Source organism: Chiloscyllium plagiosum, unplaced genomic scaffold (assembly GCF_037043375.1).
Source record: "Chiloscyllium plagiosum isolate Xiang-an unplaced genomic scaffold, Cpla_swu_hap1 HiC_scaffold_45, whole genome shotgun sequence".
In the NCBI taxonomy this organism is placed as follows: Eukaryota; Metazoa; Chordata; class Chondrichthyes; order Orectolobiformes; family Hemiscylliidae; genus Chiloscyllium; species Chiloscyllium plagiosum.
In genome coordinates this window covers 17,882,770-17,902,899 of record NW_028270183.1, presented here as the reverse complement: position 1 = coordinate 17,902,899, position 20,130 = coordinate 17,882,770, and the positions used below count along the sequence as shown (strand labels likewise).

The following is a 20,130-nucleotide window of genomic DNA, read 5'->3' as shown; positions in this document are numbered from 1 at the left end:
ATTCTTACTTGGTCTAGCCTACATGTGACTTCAGATTCACAACAATGTGGGCTGACACTTAACTATCCTCCGAAATGGCCTAGCAAGCCACTCAGTTCAAAGACAACTAGGTGTTGTCAATAAATGCTGGCCAGCCATGAAAAAAAATTGAACCCTGTGGATCATCACTGGTCACAGGTCTCCATCATCACTCTTTGTCTTCTGCCATTAAGCCAATTTTGTATCTATGTGAATCCCATGTAATCTAACTTGATGAATTAGTCTATCATGTTGAACCTTGTCAAAGGCTCTATGAAAGTCCAAGCAAACAATATCTACTGCTTTGCCCTTGTCAATCTTCTTGTTACTTTCTCAAAAACTTAATCAAGTTTGTGAGTCATAATTTTCCTCACATAAAACCATGCTGAACATCCCTAATCATTTCTTGACTCTCCAAATGCATATAAACCCTATCTTTCAGAATTACCTACAACAACTTACTCACCACTGAAGTCAAATTCATAGGTCTATAGTTCTCAGGCTTCTCCTTACAGCTCTTCTTCAACAAAAAGTGACAAAGTTAGCCACTCTCAAGTCTTAAGAACTAGGAACAGGAGTAGGCCATTTGACGCTGCTCCGCCATTCAATAAGATCATGACTAATCTTTTCATGGACTTAGCTCCACTTCCCCAAACCTCTCACCGATTCACTTAATTCCTTTATTGTTAAAAAAAAACTGCCTTAGCTTTAAAAATGTTTATTGAAGTAGGGTCAACTACTTCACTGGGCTGGGAATTTCACAGATTTACAACCCCCTGGGTGAAGAAGTTCCTTCTCAATTCAGTCCAAAATCTGCTCCCCCTAATTTTGAGGTTTTGCCCTCTCGTCCTCGTTTTACAGACCAGTGGAAAGATCCTCTCTACTGCTATCTTATCTATTCCCTTCACAATTTTATATATTTCTATAAGATTCCCCCTCAATATATTCCCAGTTTACTCAGTCTCTCCTCATAAGCCAATCCCCTCAACTCTGCAATTAACCTAACAAACCTCCTCTGCACCACCTCCAGTGCCAGTACATCGTTTCTCAAATGAGAGAGACCAAAACTACACACACTACTCCAGGTGTATCCTCACCAGCACCCTATATAGCTCCAACATAACAGCCCTGCTTTTAAACTCAATGAAGGACAAAATTTCATTTGCCTTCCTAATTACTTGTTATACCTGCATACCAATCCTCTGAGATTCATGCACAAGGACACTCACATTCCTCTGCATAGCAGTGTGCTGCAACTTTTTACCATTCAAATAATAATCCTTTTTACTGTTATTCCTACCAAACTGGATGATTTCACATTTGTTAACATTGTATTCCATCTCTCAGACCTTTGCCCACTCTCTATGTTCCTCTGCAAAGTTTCACAGTCCTCTGCATACTTTGCTCTGCCACTCATTTTAATATCATCTACAAACTTTGACACACTACACGTGGTCCCAAACTCCAAATCATCTGTATAAATTGTGAATAACTGCGGTCCCAACACTGATCTCTGAGGCACAGCACTAGTTACTGATCGCCAACCAGAACAGCACTCTTTTATCCCCACTCTTTGCGTACTGTTAATCAACCAATCCTCTATTCATGCTCATACTTTACCCATAACACCACGCACCTTTATCTTATGTAATAGCCTCTTGTGCGGTACCTTGTCGAAGGCCTTTTGGAAATCTAGGAACACCATATCTACTGGATCCCCACTGTCTACCTTAATCGTAATGTCTTCATAGCATTCCAAAAGATTAGTTAAGCATGACCTGCCCTTCATGAACCATGCTGCATCTGCACATCAGGACAATTTCTATCTAGACACCTTGCTATTTCTTCCTCGATAATAGACGCAAGCATCTTCCCCACTACAGAAGTTAAGCTAACTGGTCTTCAATTCCCCATCTTTTATCGACCTCCCTTTTTAAACAGTGGCGTCACATTTGCTGTTTTCCAATCGGCTGGAAATGCCCAGAGTCCAGCAAATTTTGGAAAATTACCACAACTGCACCTTGTTAAGGTATGAAAAAGTATTTTCACAGTGGGTACAGGGTCAGGAGTATGTGTAGACCAAGGACACATTAATTTCAAATTACACTCGGGCATTTCAAGTGTGATGTTTGGAAACATTTATTCAATGGAAATCTGAAATTTTCTTTCCCTAGAAAGCTGATGATGCAAAGGATGATGGAAAATTTCAAACCGAGATTAATGATTTTTTTTAATATAGAAAAGGGTAATAACATTTACAGAGCTAAGGTGGGTAGATGGAATTAAGTTTCAGAGCAACCACGATCTAACTGAATAGCGGAATAACTTTGAGCAATTCAACTACCTTCTTGGATTCCTATGGCCAACCTTTGCGAAAGACAAGGTTGCTTCAAACACTCATTACAAGCCTGACATCTAACTGAGGAAAGCTGTGATGGGTTGTTGAGGTAAAATCCTAACCCTGATGAAAGTTGAATATCTCAGTCAGTTAGACCACATCAATTATCAGCATACCTAGAGCTTCGATAACATCTTTGACATCTGTCAGCAAATAGTCCAGGTTATAGTCAATTCGACTAGATGGTGCATCAGAATCCCCATAACCACGCAAATCCATTGCCACCACTCGATACTCACTCTTGAACTCCCGCAACTGATAACGCCAAGAATACCTGAGACACAAAAAACATTTGTTGAACTGGTAACCAATTCAACTGATGGGCTATGCTACACAATTAATTCAGTAGTATTAGTATTGCGTTCCGTGACAATATACTTGCAATAAAATACAAAAATACTTTGAACAACTAAGTGAAACTATTCATCTCTTAAATGATCTAGTCATTTGTTTCTACCAGAGTGTTTACTACCTCAATCCCATTGTGTGGGGGTCCTTGGTGCTTGAGAAGTGGCTGTTCAAAATAACCTTGCACTACTAAAGCATCTTTTGCAACCCCAGAATATCCTGAAATGCTTTAAACCTCATGAAGAACTCTTAATGGGGAAATGAGGCTGCCAATTTGTATGTAGTAAGTTCCAACAAACAGCAATGTGATAAGGACCAGATAATCCAGTGATTTGGGTTGAGGGATATATTTTGGCCCAGGACACTTGGGAGAACATTGCCCTTCTTCTTCCATATAATGGTTATTATACTTTCTACATCCATCTCATAGAGGCACCTCTTATCTTTCTCTCCAGTTCATAATAAAACAAATTGGAGGAACTTCCATTCACAGAATCTAAATTTCTACAAATTTTGCAACTGCCACGACTTAACTGGGAAGACTGCAGTGCACCAATAATCATACCTGTGTCAGAAGCCATCACAAAATGTGTAAAATCCAAATAAGACCACCAAAATAAATATTTTGCCTGACTGCCTGCTACTTAGGACATAAACAATTCAGACCAGATTCCTTCAGTAATAAAAAACAAAGTACGCATTGTAACACACAATTTTATCAAGAATAATGAAAAGAAAGGATTCCTAACTGATGCAACTTAAACTATACCCTTTAAAAACTCTAAACATACATACACCGAATCACAATTAAGGCAGAGAAAAGATAACTGTTTTACGCATATAATATGGGTTAAAAAAGACAATAAAAAAAGTCATCCAACAAATATTAAATATGAAATGCCTTGCTTATAATTTGCATCATTTACCTCCCTCTTATATTTGTTCTCCCAAATTACTGAGCTTCTCATCAACTGAGGTCAAGGCTCAGACATTTTGTTTAAATTAATTTATGGGATATGGGCGCTGATGGTTGGGCCAGCTTTTAATACCTTTCCCTCGTTGCTCTTGAGAAGGTGATGCCACACTGTCATCTTGAACTACTGCAGTCCATTTGCTGTAGGTAGACCCACAATGCTGTTCGGGTGGAGTTCCTGGATTTTGACTCAGCGACATTGAAGGAATGGTGATATATTTCCATGTCAGAATGGTGGCCGGATTGAAGGTGTTCCCGGGTATCTGCTGCCCTTGTCCTTTTACAAGGAAATGGTAATGGGTTTGGAGGTGCTGTTTGAGCAGCCTTGGTGAATTTCTGCATCTCTAATATAATAAACATTCCTGACATTATTTGGAAACTTGAGTTCGAATGTGGATAGAATCACGTGGAACTTGAAGTTTGATTTGCATTTCTTTATTGTGTGGGTTTGTGCTTACTTACATTTTTTAGTTCAGTGGGTGGTTCCAGTGCATCGGAAATGTATTCACATACATTTAAATGAAGCTTTTAAGTAAGTCCATGTGGTGAATAGTGCTTTAAGAAAACAAAGGTATAAGAGAAAAAGAAAAAGAGCTGTTGCCTCGCAACAAAATGTCCTGTACCACAGGGAGACAGAGAGAGAAAGCTTCCTTTTAGAAGAAGAAAACCATCTAGGTTAGGCAATGAGCCGGTTTCTGTCAGAAAGAACAGGTCTTTGGCAGCCAAGGCTAATTTGAGCTGAAAAGAAGTCCTGAGTGGTTTAATATCACTATAAGAAACATCAGAAACATAAAGCCATGGAAGAAGAATTTAAGAAACTCATGTTTGACTGAGCTGTGTTAGCAGTTTAAGGATCTCATGAAGATGTATTATCTAAAAAAGGTAAGTGAATACAGATGTTTGCTGGAAAGAAACCAAGTACTGTGTGCTAACTAAAGAAGGAGTTTAATATGAAATGCGAGATTTGAAAATCTGTAAGATTTCTGTTGAAGTAAAAGGGTTAAATCTTTATTTTTGATGCTTGTAATAAGACTGTTTCAAATCAGTGCTTACGTATTTTTTCTTAGGTTTCCTTTGTGTTTAAAAACTTTGACGTTCTTTTGTTAAAAGATTACTGGTGGCCTCTTGTGAATATGTTCAGTGACTGACCACCAGGAAAACCTAATTACAATTATAAAACTTATGGTCTATCAAACCAGGTTTCACTTTGGGAAGTGAACTTGACTTGTCTCGTATTACTATCAGTTGGAATTGCAATAGATTAATCTACCATTAAGGAACCATACCATAGCTGATAGCGAACAACATATCAATTTGTAATAATCTCATATGGTAACGTAAATGAGAATGGAACTCAACATATTCTTGAATATGGGCCCAAGGCAGGAGGAGGTAGAAAGTATGTAGCACCCTTCATAATCCCAGGATATCCAAAAGCACTTTACAGGCAAGTACCTGTGAAGGGTAGTTACTATTGTAGGAAATAAAGTAGCTATAGATTTCCCACAAATTGCAAGGTGACAAGGATCTGATAAACAGCTTTGTGATGTTGGTTAAGGAATAAATACTGGCTAGGACACTGAGCACAACTCCTTCATGAATAATGCCATGAGATTTTTATGTTTACCTGACAGGAAAGAAATTGTTAAATAAAAAAAAAATTGAAGTCTTTACCAAAACTCAGGAAAGCCATGGAGTAGCAACATCAAATGCTTGTTCCTCTCGCCAGCTTCTACATAATGAAACCGCAGCCCTGAATCCTAGAGAAAGAGAGAAAGAGGCAGAGAAAGACACAGTAAGAACACAGATCAAAGACTACCTCAGGATGCAGCTTTCACTACAGAACCACTACAAATGTTTTCAAAGATTGACTTCTGTGACCATTCAAATTATCTCTCAAGGTAAATAAGATAATTCCCATAACCAAAGATTAAAAATAGATTAGATTAGATTCGCTATAGTGTGGAAACAGGCCCTTCGGCCCAAACAGTCCACACCAACCATCCGAAGAGTAATGCACCCAGACCCATTTCCCTTTGACTAATGCAAGTAATACTATGGACAATTCACCGTAACCTGCACATCCCTGGGCAGTATGGGTAATTTAGCATGGCCAATTCACCTGACCTGCACATCTTTGGACAGTGGGAGGAAACCCACGCAGACACGGGGAGAACGTGCAAACTCCACACAGTCACCCAAGGCTGGAATTGAACCTGGGACTCTGGTGCTGTGAGGCAGCAGTGTTAACCACTGAACCACCATGCTGCAATTCTATCATGAATGTCACCTTTTGCTCTCTCAGGTGATTGGGAAACATTCCTTGCAGTGCTTGGAAAGTGAGAAGAGGAGTTCGGCTTATTGTCTTGGCTAATTTTTATCCCTTGACCGTTGCTGTTTCATGAGAGTTTGCTTTGCACAGATTTGCTACCATGTTTCCTAATTACAGAAAATGTTATAGATTATCAGGCATACAAAATAAATACCCTGGAAATGGTCTCCGCACTGAGAGAAAGCAGAAGGATTTGAAGATGCAACTTCCGTGTTACATTCGCCATAGCCTAGAAAGGATTATAGCCATCCTTCTCAGAGAGAGGGGGACATCACTCCAGTGAATTTACACTGCTGATGCTATTCTGCTCCACACTTTAGCCAACTGAATTAGTACAAGCCCACATTTATAAAGTTAATAATAAGCTTCAAGACTTTCTGGAATCATAGAATCCCTATAATGCAGACAGTGGCGAGAGGTACTGACTCTCTGAACAGCATCCTACCAAAACGCCCTTATCCCTGTAATCCTGCGTTTACCATTGGTAATCCACCTAACGTACACATCCCTGGACACCACAGGACAATTTAGCATGGCCAGTCCACTTAACCTGCACACCTCTGGACTGTGGGAGAAAACCAGAGTACCCGACTGAAGTCCATGCAGACACAGAGAACATGCCAACTCCACAGACAGTCACACAAGGTTCAAATCAAATCAGAGTCCGTAGCGCTGTTAGACAGCATTACTAACAGTGCCACTGTGCCCCCCTCAAGAGGCTCAGAACATGAAGACAACTTGGTAACATTGAACCGAAATGAATCTCTCATATGATTTGAGTTCTGTGTAGTGTTGCATACCACACTGCAGGAAATATGGTGTGCTTTAAAGAGGGCTTAGTGCAGATCCACTAGCATCACAGGTCACAACCTGAAACCCTATTTTTCTCTCTCCACAAACGATGTGTATACCATGTTAAATAATTCCAGCATTTTCTGTTTTTAATCCATTAGGACGCTGCCTGTCTGAGGAAATCTAAAAAAAACTTAACTGCTTCTTTTTAGATTAGAACATCAATAATATAAGACCATAAGGCATAGGAGCGGAAGTAAGGCCATTCAGCCCATCGAGTCCACTCTGCCATTCAATCATGGCTGATGGGCATTTCAACTCCACTTACCCGCATTCTCCCCGTAGCCCTTAATTCCTTGTGACATCAAGAATTTATCAATTTCTGCCTTGAAGACATTTAGCGTCCCAGCCTCCACTGCACTCTGGCAATGAATTCCACAGGCCCACCACTCTCTGGCTGAAGAAATGTCTCCGCATTTCTGTTCTGAATTTACCCCCTCTAATTCTAAGGTTGTGTCCACGGGTCCTAGTCTCCTCACCTAACGGAAACAATTTCCTAGCGTCCACCCTCTCAAAGCCATGTATTATCTTGTAAGTTTCTATTAGATCTCCCCTTAATCTTCTAAACTCCAATGAATACAATCCCAGGATCCTCAGCCGTCCCTCATATGTTAGACCTACCATTCCAGGGATCATCCATGTGAATCTCCGCTGGACACGGTCCAGTGCCAGTATGTCCTTCCTGAGGTGTGGGGACCAAAACTGAACACAGTACTCCAAATGGGGCCTAACCAGAGCTTTATAAAGTCTCAGTAGCACAACAGTGCTTTTATATTCCAAACCTCTTGAGATAATTGACAACATTGCATTCGCTTTCTTAATCACGGACTTAACCTGCATGTTTACCTTTAGAGAATCCTCAACTAGCACTTTGGCTTGACGAATTTTCTCACCGTTTAGAAAGTAATCCATGCTTCTATTCTTTTTCCCCCAAAGTGCAAGACCTCGCATTTGCTCACATTGAATTCCATCAACCATTTCCTGGACCACTCCTCCAAACTGTCTAGATCCTTCTGCAGCCTCCCCACTACCTGCCTGTCCGCCTAACTTTGTATCATCGGCAAACTTCGCTAGAATGCCCCCAGTCCCTTCATCCAGATCATTAATATATAATATGCATTCACATAGCAACTTTAGCAAAGTAAAATGTCCCAAGGGGCTTCACTGGAGTATTAACAACCCAAGCTTGACTCCAAGCTTCATAAAAAGATATTCAAGCAAATGACAAATAGCTTGATCAAAGATGTAGACTTTGAGGAGTGTCTTAAAGGATGGGAAAGAGGTCATGGGACGTGGAGAGATGTATTGTGGAACTCTAGAACTTAAAAGTTATGATCTTTGTAGAGACCTTTAATTTTTAATAAAAAGATGCTAACTTGCAGTTACTAGATGAATGATAATGTAAGATTTTACATTTTAACACTTTTACTGTAAGAAATTATTAAATGCACTATTGACTAAATACTATTGCCTGTTTTATTCAGTAGTAACTCCAAGGAATCATCTCCCAATGCTTTCCTCCTGACTGCACTATATTAGCATTACATCACCGTATTACAGCAGCTGCAGCAAATCAAGAAGGTGGCTCATTGCCAACTAATCAAAGGCAATTAAGAATGCCTACCTAAATGATGGCTTTGTTGCCCATTTCATGTAACCAAATTAGAAAATAAAAATAATTCACAAGAATTAGATATACAATTCAAAAGTGAATTAAAAATTATATTTATGGGGAAAGAGTAGAGACAACAGAATGGGGAAAACCAGATTGCTCTTTAAAAGAGGCAGCAATGGACTACCTAGCTTCCCCTGATCATATGTCATAACCCCTACCATAGTCAAGTGAGATCCCAGAATGAAACCTGACTTGATCAACCATATGCATTTTTGCAGTTGATATGAAACCTATTTCCCAATACTATCTATAATAGACATTCAGTTTCAGAGAAATATCACTTCTATCTCAGATTTCAAATCTTCACTGAACGGATGCTTTCCAGTTCCTCTTTGTTGGACTGCTAAATCAGTTCATTTTTTCAATTCCTTTCCAAGTTTAATTGTATAAATTTTCTCAGTCCTCATAACTCGAAGACTTCTATACAAGTTATTCAGGTTGGTGACTCCACAATAAACACTTCAGCTAGCACAAATGGTTCCCCTGAACTGACTTGATTCCAATACGATGAGAAACTGATCAGCTTTCTGAACTGAACTCCGTCCTTCTGAACTTAGATCTTGAATCATCCATTCTGAAGTCAAAACTAAACTCAATGGCTTTCTGGCCTGTTTGTAATGCCAGCCAAAAACTCAACAATATAACCACTTTATCCATTGGTGAGGTTCTGGTCACCCAGTAATAGGGAGGATATTATCAAGCTGGAGAGGGTTCAGAAAATATGTACCAGGATGTTGCCAGGTATGAAAGGTTTGAGTTATAAAGAAAGGCTGAATAGGGGAGATACGAGATGAATATTTTGCATCAGTATTTACTGTGGAAAAGGATATGGAAGATACAGACTGTAGGGAAATAGATGGTAACATCTTGCAAAATGCCCAGATTACAGAGGAGAAAGTGCTAGATGTCTTGAAACGGTTAAAGGTGGATAAATCTCCGGAACCTGATCAGGTGTACCCGAGAACTCTGTGGGAAGCTAGAGAAGTGATTGCTGGGCCTCTTGCTGAGATATTTGTATCATCGATAGTCACAGGTGAGGTGCCGGAAGACTGGAGGTAGGCAAACGTGGTGCCACTGTTTAAGAAGGGTGGTAAAGACAAGCCAGGGAACTATAGACCAGTGAGCCTGACCTCGGTGGTGGGCAAGTTGTTGGAGGGAATCCTGAGGGACACGATGTACATGTATTTGGAAAGGCAAGGACTGATTCGGGATAGTCAACATGGCTTTGTGCGGGGGAAATCATGTCTCACAAACTTGATTTGAGTTCTTTGAGGAAGTAACAAAGATGATTGATGAGGGCAGAGCAGTAGATGTGATCTATATGGACTTCAGTAAGGCGTTTGACAAGGATCCCCATGGGAGACTGATTAGCAAGGTTAGATCTCATGGAATACAGGGAGAACTAGCCATTTGGATACAGAACTGGCTCAAAGGTAGAAGACAGAGGGTGGTAGTGGAGGGTTGTTTTTCAGACTGGAGGCCTATGACCAGTGGAGTGCCACAAGGATCAGTGCTGGGCCCTCTATTTTTTGTCATTTACATAAATGATTTGGATGAGAGCATAACAGGTACAGTTAGTAAGTTTGCAGAAGACACCAAAATTGTAGTGGACAGCGAAGATGGTTACCTCAGATTACAACAGGATCTGGACCAGATGGGCCAATGGGCTGAGAAGTGGCAGATGGAGTTTAATTCAGATAAATGAGAGGTGCTGCATTTTGGGAAAGCAAATCTTAGCAGGACTTAGACACTGAATGGTAAGGTCCAAGGGGAGTGTTGCTGAACAAAGAGACCTTCGAGTGCAGGTTCATAGCTCCTTGAAAGTGGAATCGCAGGTAGATAGGTTAGTGAAGGCGGCGTTGGGTATGCTTTCCTTTATTGGTCAGAGTATTGAGTACAGGAGTTGGGAGGTCATGTTGCAGCTGTACAGGACATTGGTTAGGCCACTGTTGGAATATTGCGTGCAATTCTCCTTCCTATCAGAGAGATGTGAAACTTGAAAGGGTTCAGAAAAGATTTACAAGGATGTTGCCAGGGTTGGAGAATCTGAGCTACAGGGAGAGGCTGAACAGGCTGGGGCTATTTTCCCTGGAGCGTCGGAGGCTAAGGGGTGACCTTATAGAGGTTTACAAAATTATGAGGGGCATGGATAGGATAAATAGACAAAGTCTGTTCCCTGGGGTCGGGGAGTCCAGAACTAGAGGGCATAGGTTTAGGGTGAGAGGGGAAAGATATATAAGAGACCTAAGGGGAACTTTTTTCACGCAGAGGGTGGTACGTGTATGGAATGAGCTGCCAGAGGATGTGATGGAGGCTGGTACAATTGCAACATTTAAGAGGCATTTGGATGGGTATATGAATAGGAAGGGTTTGGAGGGATATGGGCCAGGTGCTGGCAGGTGGGACTAGATTGGGTTGGGATATCTGGTCGGCATGGACAGGTTGAACCGAAGGATCTGTTTCCATGCTGTACATCTCTATGACTTTAGGCTGGGTCATTTTTCACTGGAGGGCATGAGGTTGAGAGGTAACCTGATAGAAGTTTACACAGTAATGAGAGATATAGAAAGAGTTGATGCTAGTTGCCTTTTCTATAAGATGGGAAAATTTAAGACTAGGGGGCACATTTTTAAGGTGAGAAGAGAGAGATTTAAAAAAGACGTGAGACTTTTTTTTTTACTGAGAAGGTGGTTCGCATGTGGAATGAACTTCCTGAGGAAGTGGTGGATGCGTGTACAATTACAACATTTAAAAGACATTTGGATGGATAAATGAAGAGGAAAGGTTTAGAAGGATATGGGACAAGAGCAGGCAGGTGGGAATAGTTAGTTTGGGATTATGTTCGACATGGACGGGTTAGACCAAAGGATCTGTTTCCATGCTGTATGGCTCTATGACTCTAGTTAGAATACATATTTCCTCCCAGGAACATAACTGTAATCATAGGTCACTAAACCAAACATATTTTTGAACTATTGTTAAAAAAATGCCATTCACAGAAAAGACATACATGCATCTTTCATCACAGTCTATTAATCACTCACCATTGATTGTGCAGTGCAAGAAACAGAGTGAAGCAGGGAATTTGGTGAATGAAGAAACCTTAAGAATAAATTTTTTGAAAAATCAATTCTTATATCAGTGAACAAAAAATTATTATTCAAATTTAAGTTTCTTCAGGCTAGGATAAAAAAGCTCTCTTTTGAAGAGAAGTTAATATTAGTTAAGTATGTGACGAAATTCATCTGGTTTACATCGTTGCAGCAGAGCTGACTGCCGCAGTGAGTCTAGTACAGGGTCCGAGAGCTCTTCTGGTATAGTGGTAGTCTGGGTCAAGAGATCTGGGTTCAAGTCTCACCTATGCAAACCTGCGTCATAATTATTTTAACTTAATCTGTTCAGACATTTAAGACAAGAGTCTGATTGCAACTTGCAAAGAGTGCAGCTGAACAGCCTGAAGTTGTAAGTTTCGTGACAGTGTTAGAGGCAGGTAGCTTTTCTTTCTCTGTTTCCAGCATTTGGGTTGTACTTTGATATGGGGAAGAAGCTGATTGGTGAGGAACTGGTAAGATATCCTCTATGGTTGGAAGGTTAATACATGGCAAGCAGCTTGCTCGAATGTCACCTCTGATAAGTGTGAAGTCCTGAAAATAGCAACATTATTCTTAACTAATACGTGTGGGAAGTATCACTCACTGAAAAAAACTTCAGCTCCGGGTTTTGGAATTCAAGGGGCTGTTAGAATCACTCTAGTGCTCATGTAAGAGAATTTAATGAATAGTGTGCTTCAAGAAGTATCCACACTACATATTAGGAGTGTATAGGCAAAGGGGGTACAGGTGATCACCACACAAATGCAGGGTTACAGGGGTAGGGTAGGGGGGTGGGTCTGAGTGGGATTCTCTTCAGTGTGGACCTGATGGGCTGAATGGTCTGCTTCCACACTCAGGATTCTATGATAATTCTTTTTTTGTGGAGGATGAATAGCCAAAGATGGTGTCCACAAAAAAGCCAATGATGTAGGTAAGACGACAGATGAAGTTCTGAAAGCAGATTTAATGGACTTGGGAAACAAATAGTCAAGTAGAATCACAAGATTACTCCCAGTACCACACACTACTGAAAATAACAATGGGAAGATTGGCCAATTGAACACATGTCTGAAGAATTGATACAGAAGGGAGCAAATCAGAATAAGACATTGGGACATATTTGAGGCAATGAGAACTGTACAAGATGGACAAAACTGGGACTGTCATCTTTACAGGGAATTTACTGGGGTTGTTAGGAAGATGTAAACTAAATTAGGTGGATGGGAATCGAAGAGCGAGTTCAGATTGGAGGGAAACAAAACTTAGTAGCAAGTCGTAGAGAAGTTGTAAGTGAAATTGGAAGGCAGACAAAACAAGGCAAACAGTTAATAGGATCAGAATGCAGAATAATGTTATGAAGATAACGTTAAAGGCACTCTATATAAATGCACAGAGCAGTCACAAAAAGATAGAAGATTTTAGGTAAAATAACATAAATGAATATGATTTAATTGCCATTGCAGAGGCATGGTTACAGGTTGACTAGGCCTAGGAACTGAATATTCAGGGAGATTCATCATTTAAGAGGGATAGGTGAAAGGGATAATGAGGTGGGTTAGTGTTATTAATATGGGACAGATAAGTACATTCATGAGTGAGGATCTTAGATCAATGGGTCGAGGTGAAGAATCATATTCAATGAAACTATTCATGTACCCATCCAGATGCCTTTTAAATGTTGTAATTGTACCAGCCTCCACCACTTCCTCTGGCAGCTCATTCCATACACTCACCACCATCTGCATGAAACACTTGCCCCTTAGGTCCCTTTTAAATCTTTCCCCTTTCACCTTAAACGCATGCCCTCTAGTTTTGGACTCCACTACCCTGGGAAAAAGACCTTAGCTATTCATCCTATCTATGCTTCTTTTTATGTTAAAAATGTTATAAGGCCATCCCTCAGCCTCCGACACTCCAGGAAAATATTGGTGGAAGTTGTTTATATGCCACCAAACTGTGGTAATGCAGGATATTATATAAATAATGTACTCAGTTATTATTGCAATAATGGGTTTCTTCAATTTACATATATACCAGATAATACTAATTAGAGTTAATGCTTTGTGGCTTAAAATCCTGGATTGTGTACAAGGTAAATCTTTGGAGCAGAACGTTAAAGAATCGAGTTCATTTTTCAGTATAATTTTATTCGTTCCTGGGAGACATGTGACACTGGCTAGGCCAGCAGTTTGTACCCATCCCTAGCTGTCCTTAAGAAAATGGTGGTATGCAGGCGATTATAGAGTCATAGAATCAGTCAGCATGGAAACAGACCCTTCAGTCCAGCTCATCCACATCAACCAGATAACCCAATCTGACCTAGTCCATTTGTCAGCATTTGGCACATATCTTCTAAAATTTCCCTATTCATATACCCATTGTGATGCCTTTTAAATGTTGTAACTGTATCTGCCTCCATCACTTCCTTGGGCAGCTCATTCCATACAAGCACTATGCTCTGTGTGAAAATGTTACCCCTCAGGTCCTCTTTAAATCTTTCTCCTCTCATCTTAAACATCCATCCTGTGGGTTTGGACTCCCTCACCCTAGGAAAACGACCTTGGCTATTCACCCTATCCATGCCCCTTATGATTTTATAAACTTCTATAAGGTCACCCCTCAGTCTCCGATGCTCCAGGAAAAAAGATCCAGCCTTTCCCTGTAGCTCAAACCCTTCAGTCCTGGCAACATCCTTGTAAATCTTTTCTTCACCGTCTCAAGTTTAACAACATCCTTTCCACAAAAAGGTCATCAGAACTGTACACAAAAGTGGCCTCACCAATGTCCCACATAGTCACAACATTACAGCCCAGCTCCTATACTTAATGTTCTGATCAATGAAGGCAAGCATGTTAAACACCTTCTACACCAGCCTGTCCAACTCTGCTTTCAAAGAACACTGTAACTGTATCCCTAGGTCTCATTGTTTGGCAATACTTCCCAGGGGGTGTTTCATTAACTGTATAAGTAATGTCCTGGTTTGCTTTTCCAAAATGAAACATCTCACATTTATCTTAATTAAACTTCATCTGCCACTCCTCAGCCCATTGGCTCATCTGATTAAGGTCCTATTGTACTGAGATAATCTTCTTCATTCTCCACTACACAGCCTATTCTGCTGTCATCTCAAACTTACTAACCATACCTCCTATGTTCACATCCAAATCATTTATACAAATGACAAAAAGCAGTGGACTTTGTGGCACACCACTGGTCACACATCTCCAGCCGAAAGAAAACAACCCTCCACCGCCACCCTCTGCCTCCTACCTTCAAGCCAATTTAGTACTCAATTGGCTATTTCCCCTGAATCCTATGTTGACTATCCCCAATCAATCCTTGCTTTTCCAAATGCATGTAAACAAATGGTTGAGTGTAGGATGACAGGGCATATGAGGAAAAACATTTCTAACCTAGATGGTCTGACTGAAGTTCACTACCCAGTTTGATGATACAGGTGTAACTTTGAACTAGTTTAATAGGTAGCTGGATGTGCATCTCAAGTGTTATAATATGCAAGGCCATGGTCCAGATGCTGGAAGGTCTGATTAGAATTCTTTGGGACTTAGGCACAGTTGTACTCAGTTTGAATGGCTTCTTTCTGTGTCATAAACGTTACTATGGCCTGAAGCTTGATAAGGCCACAGTACTTCAATGCACCTGTAAGACAGCAAGGGTGGAGTTGACAAGGGGATAGCAGTCACCGCTGTCTCAGGTTGCCGGTTCCTGCTTTGGAAAACTTGGGTCTGGGTCTGTTAAGTGGTGGGTGGTGTTGGGGAGAGTTGAGGCACAGTCACAGACCATAAAAAATAGAAAGTAGTGCAGGCCTTTCAGCCCCTCAAGTCTGCACAATCATTCAACAGGATCGTGGCTGTATGTGACAGTCGGCCTTCCTGAATAACCCCTTCCTTCCCCTACGGATCGTGAACCTGTCTGGATCTTAATGGGGGGGGGGGGGGGGGGGGTTGGTATGGGCAACTCAAATAACTGAGCACAGGAAAGCAAGTGATCAAAATAATATGTGGATACTAGATGACTTGGAATAGGAAGATGGTACAAACGGGCGATCAGCTATCATCGTCTGAAGGGCAGATGCAGCCTCGATGGATAGAATGGTCTACATCTGTTTGCAAGGTCAGCGGAACCGAAAAACGTCGATTCTCCTGCTCCTTGGATGCTGCCTGACCTGCTGCGCTTTTCCAGCAACACATTGTCAGCGGAAAATGGCAGCCCGGGATGAGTGCGCATGTGAGATATTCGGGTGCACTACAAGTCCCAGAAGGCCACGTGGATCATACGCAAGCGCAAACCCAAAATGGGCCGGTGCTTTAACTGAAACGGGTTTCAAATGCGGCACGTGAACCAACTGCCTCCGCGGCCGCGGACGATACCTTCACTCGGACGAAGCAGTGAACCCCCAGAGACGGATCGCTGAGGCAGGCCGGCGGACGCTCCCGGCGCCGCCATTCGAAGGCCCGACCTCGCCTCCTGATGACCACCCAGGCCATACGCAGAAGGAATAAGCCGCCGGCCAGGGTCGTCAGCGTGTAGACTGCGATCCAGTAGGTGGCGGCGGCGGCAGCTAGCGCCACACGGCTGGGCAGCACCAGAAAACGTGACGCCAGCTTCGCCATCTTGGCCGTGCTCGCGGCCACTTTGCCGCCCCTGCGCCTGCACGTTAGGTTGTCTGTGCTGATTGACAGATATGACAGCCAATCAGCGCTGGGTGCGTGCCGTGCAGGTACTGGAGTGCGTGCTTAAGCCTTTCGTCAGGAGGTCAAAAAATAATTCAAGGGCACGAGGTTATAGTCCAACAGGTTTAATTTTAAAGCACTAGCTTTTTAAGCGCTGCTCCTTCAGCAGGAGAGCAGGCAAGAGGCTGAAAGGCACAGCAAACCAACCAGCATAAGGAAACAACATTTTTGCAAATCTTTACTGCATCCTCTCAAGTTTAACATCTTTCCTGCAGAAGGGAGACCAAAAGTGTACACAGTATCCAAAAGTGGCCTTACTGATGTCCTGCACAGACACAATGTGACATTGCAACTCCTATATTGAAGGGTTAGAGACACCAGTGTTGGACAGGAGAATACAAAAATCACAACACCAGGTTATAATCCAAAAAATTTATCGGGAAGCACTACTTGGAGTGCTACGCCTTCATCAGGTGATTGTGCAGGCTAAGATTGTAAGACACAATTGATAGCCTAAAATTACAGTATAACAAATTATATATTGAAAGAGACCTGAATTGTTTGTTAAGTCGCTCATCGGTTTCAGTTAACAATTGTTAAAGTTCACTCGAGAATGTAACTATTTTAAAAAACCGTTTTGCGATTTACATACGAAAGGACTGAATCCAACAGTCATTCTAAAAGATGAGACGCTTAAAACAACACAGGTCTTTTTCAATATATAATTTCAGTTACACACTATAAACTTTTGCTATGAAAGCTGTGCCTTACGATGTTATTCTTCGCAACCACCTGATACAGGAGCAGCGCTCCTAGAACTAGCGCTTCCAAATAAATTAGCTTCCTATACTCAACGCACTGACCAATAAAGTCAAGTATGACAAATGCCTTCTTCACCACCCTGACTGAGACTCCCCTTTTAAGGAACCTGCACCCCTAGGTCTCTGTTCAGCAACATGTGCCAGGGCCCTACCATTAACTATACGAGTTCTGTCTTGGTTGGCCTTTCCAAAATGCAACACCTCACAAACACAAGCTGCCACTCTGAGAAGTCTTTTTCAGTCGACTACACCACCTATTTTAATGTCATCTGCAAACTTACTAACCATGTCTCCTATATTCACATTCAAATCATTTATATAAATGACAAAGTGGACCCAGCATCGATACTTACGGCACAGTGCTGCTCTCAGGCCACCAGTCGAAAAAGCAACGCTCTACTCTTGAATGAGAAATACAAAAATCTCTTCTCTAACTTCCCACAAAGTTCAGGGAAACACCTGATCAGATCCCAGGGATTTATCTATTTATTTATAGGTTTTAAGACCTCCGGCAGCTCTTTCATAAGATGAACTCTTTTCAAGACATCAGAGTTTATTTCCCCAAGTTGCCCAGGTTTTTTGTTCTTCTCCACAGTAAATATTGATGTAAAATGTGTTTAGTATCTCACCAAATCTCCTGTGGTTCCACACACAGTTGACTTTAAAGGGCCCTATTCTCTCTCTCGTTAGTGTTTTGCCATTAACGTACATAGAGAATGTCTTCAGATCCTCCACAACTCTATTTGCTCATGCTATCACATGTCCCCTTTTTGCCTTTCTGATTTCCCTCACATATGCTCCTATTGCCCTTATATTCCTCCAGCTCCTTTCCTGCTGTCTATATCTAATAGAAGTCTCCTGCTTTTCCTTGAGCAGACCCTTAATTTGTATACTTATCCAGCATTCCGTGCACCTATCAGCCTTGCCCTCCAAACCAACAAAGTACTGGTTCCGAACTGTCTTCTCATTTTTAAAGACTTCCCAACTATCTCTACCTGGAAATAGCCTCCCCGAATCAATTTTTTTTTTAAAGTTCCTGTCTAAGACAGTCAAAATTGGCCTTTATTCCAATTTCGAACTTTAACTTTTTGATCAGTTCTGTCCTTTAACTATTTTAAGTGAGAATTATGATCACTTGCCCTAAAGTGCTCCTCCCACTGACACCTCAGTCACTTATCCTGCCTTATTTACCAATAGGTCAAGTGTTGCTCCTTCTCTAATTGGTATATTCACGTATTAAATAAGAAAGTTTTCTTGTACACACAAATTCCTTCCAATCCAAGCCCTTATTACAATGAAAGCCCCATGGCTTTTAATTAATGAGTAATTGGGACTTAGACTTCCAAGGGCTTTTCGATTGGAAGACTTGTTACAGAGGAGATAGTGATGACTGCAGATGCTGAAAAGTCAGAATCGATAAAGTGTGGCACTGGAAAAAGCACACCACATCCAGCAGAATCTGAGGAGCGAGAGAGTCAATGTTTTGAATTTAACCCTTCATCAGGACTGGAGAGGGAGAAAGGGGCTGAGAAATAATTTGGTGAGCAACCCTCTTCCCAGACTTGGTAGAGAGGCACAAAGGGCTTTGCATTGGGGAACATTAGTGGTACTGAGGCACCCAGCAAGGCAAGAGGTTCTGCTTAATGAAGAAATGTGACAAATCATACAGCAGTAAAGAGGTCTTGGAGGTAAATGTTGAGGTGGACAGTACAGAGAGGGGCTTTAGTTTGAGAGGAGAGTTGTGGGAAAAAGGGGAATTGGTTCTAAATAGGGACATGGAGTGAACAGGACTGAAGTACAGGAGGCCAGCATTGATAGGGAGATGGTCATTTTCTTTTTCAATATAAATTAGTGTGAAAGGTAATACTAAACCACAGAACAGGATAATTCATCATGGGAAAAGGATATAATTCATTCTAAGTTAGCTCGGTAATGATCTGCCTGCTCACAATGAGATTTTCACTGTTTACATAATTTCACATGAGCTGTGTTGTTAATCACACACGATGTAGTCATAAGCTGCTTAAGCCCAAAAGATACATTTTTGAAGTGAAGTGGTGCTCCCTCAAGTGGACATTGAAGATCCCATTCACAATATTTTGAACAGTGGATTTCACAATGTCCTGTCTGATACTTATCCATCATATCATCTGATTATCACAGTTCATGATATTTGTGAAAATTGACAAAGTACTCAATTCATTTTACAGCACTGTGGCAAGAAGCAAGTTTGAGGTGAGAAATCCTGCAAGTAACTCACTTCCTGACTCCCCAAACTCTGGCCACCTCTCAAGTAAAAAGTATGCAGGTATAGGTGTAGCTCCAACAACACTCAAAGTTGGCTTTTCAGGGTAAAGCAGCCAACTTGGCTGCACCACATCCGCTCCCTCCACCACCAATGATCAGTAAAGGCAGTGTGTACTATTTACAAGATGCTCTGCAGAAATTCACTAAAATAAATCTTCAGACAGCACCTTACAAGCCTGAGAAAACAAGGGTAGTAGATACATGGGAACAACCACCACCACCGTCAGCAAGTTCCCCTTCCAAGCCACTCTCTGTCCTGACTTCAAAATATAATCACCGTTCCTTCACTATTGCTGGATCAAAATCCTGGCACTTTCTTCCTAATGGCAACGCAGGGTTTCCTGCAGCACCCAGACTATAAGGCTTCAAGGCAACAGCTCACCACCACTGTGTTTAGAGCAACTGGGGACAGGCAATAAATGCTGACCCATCCAGCAACACCCATATCCCACACGTGTTTTTGTTTTAAACAAAGGTGAAATTGTTGCATAAGATTCTAAAGTCTTCTGCAATAGTGATTCCCTAGTTAGGAACCATTAAGAAATGCTCTGTAGAATAGTGTTATATTTTCATAAACTTGGATAGAAATTGTGATTACGTTTTAAAATACTTTTAAAAAG

At 41.4% G+C, this 20,130-nt stretch overlaps 1 protein-coding gene across 1 annotated transcript in view; it reads right to left on the bottom strand.

Moving 5' to 3' along the window:
* The window catches only part of LOC122552185 (epoxide hydrolase 4-like), a 36,279-nt gene extending 19,940 nt beyond the window's left edge, over window positions 1-16,339 (bottom strand). Inside the window, exons 1-3 of the mRNA XM_043694776.2 lie at window positions 16,080-16,339; window positions 5,412-5,497; window positions 2,533-2,690 (exon numbers count right to left, since the gene is read on the bottom strand). Coding sequence (XP_043550711.1) covers window positions 2,533-2,690; window positions 5,412-5,497; window positions 16,080-16,322 — 487 coding nt within the window. The 5' untranslated portion in view covers window positions 16,323-16,339. The remainder of the gene's footprint in view (window positions 1-2,532; window positions 2,691-5,411; window positions 5,498-16,079) is intronic.
* Window positions 16,340-20,130: the final 3,791 nt, after the last annotated feature.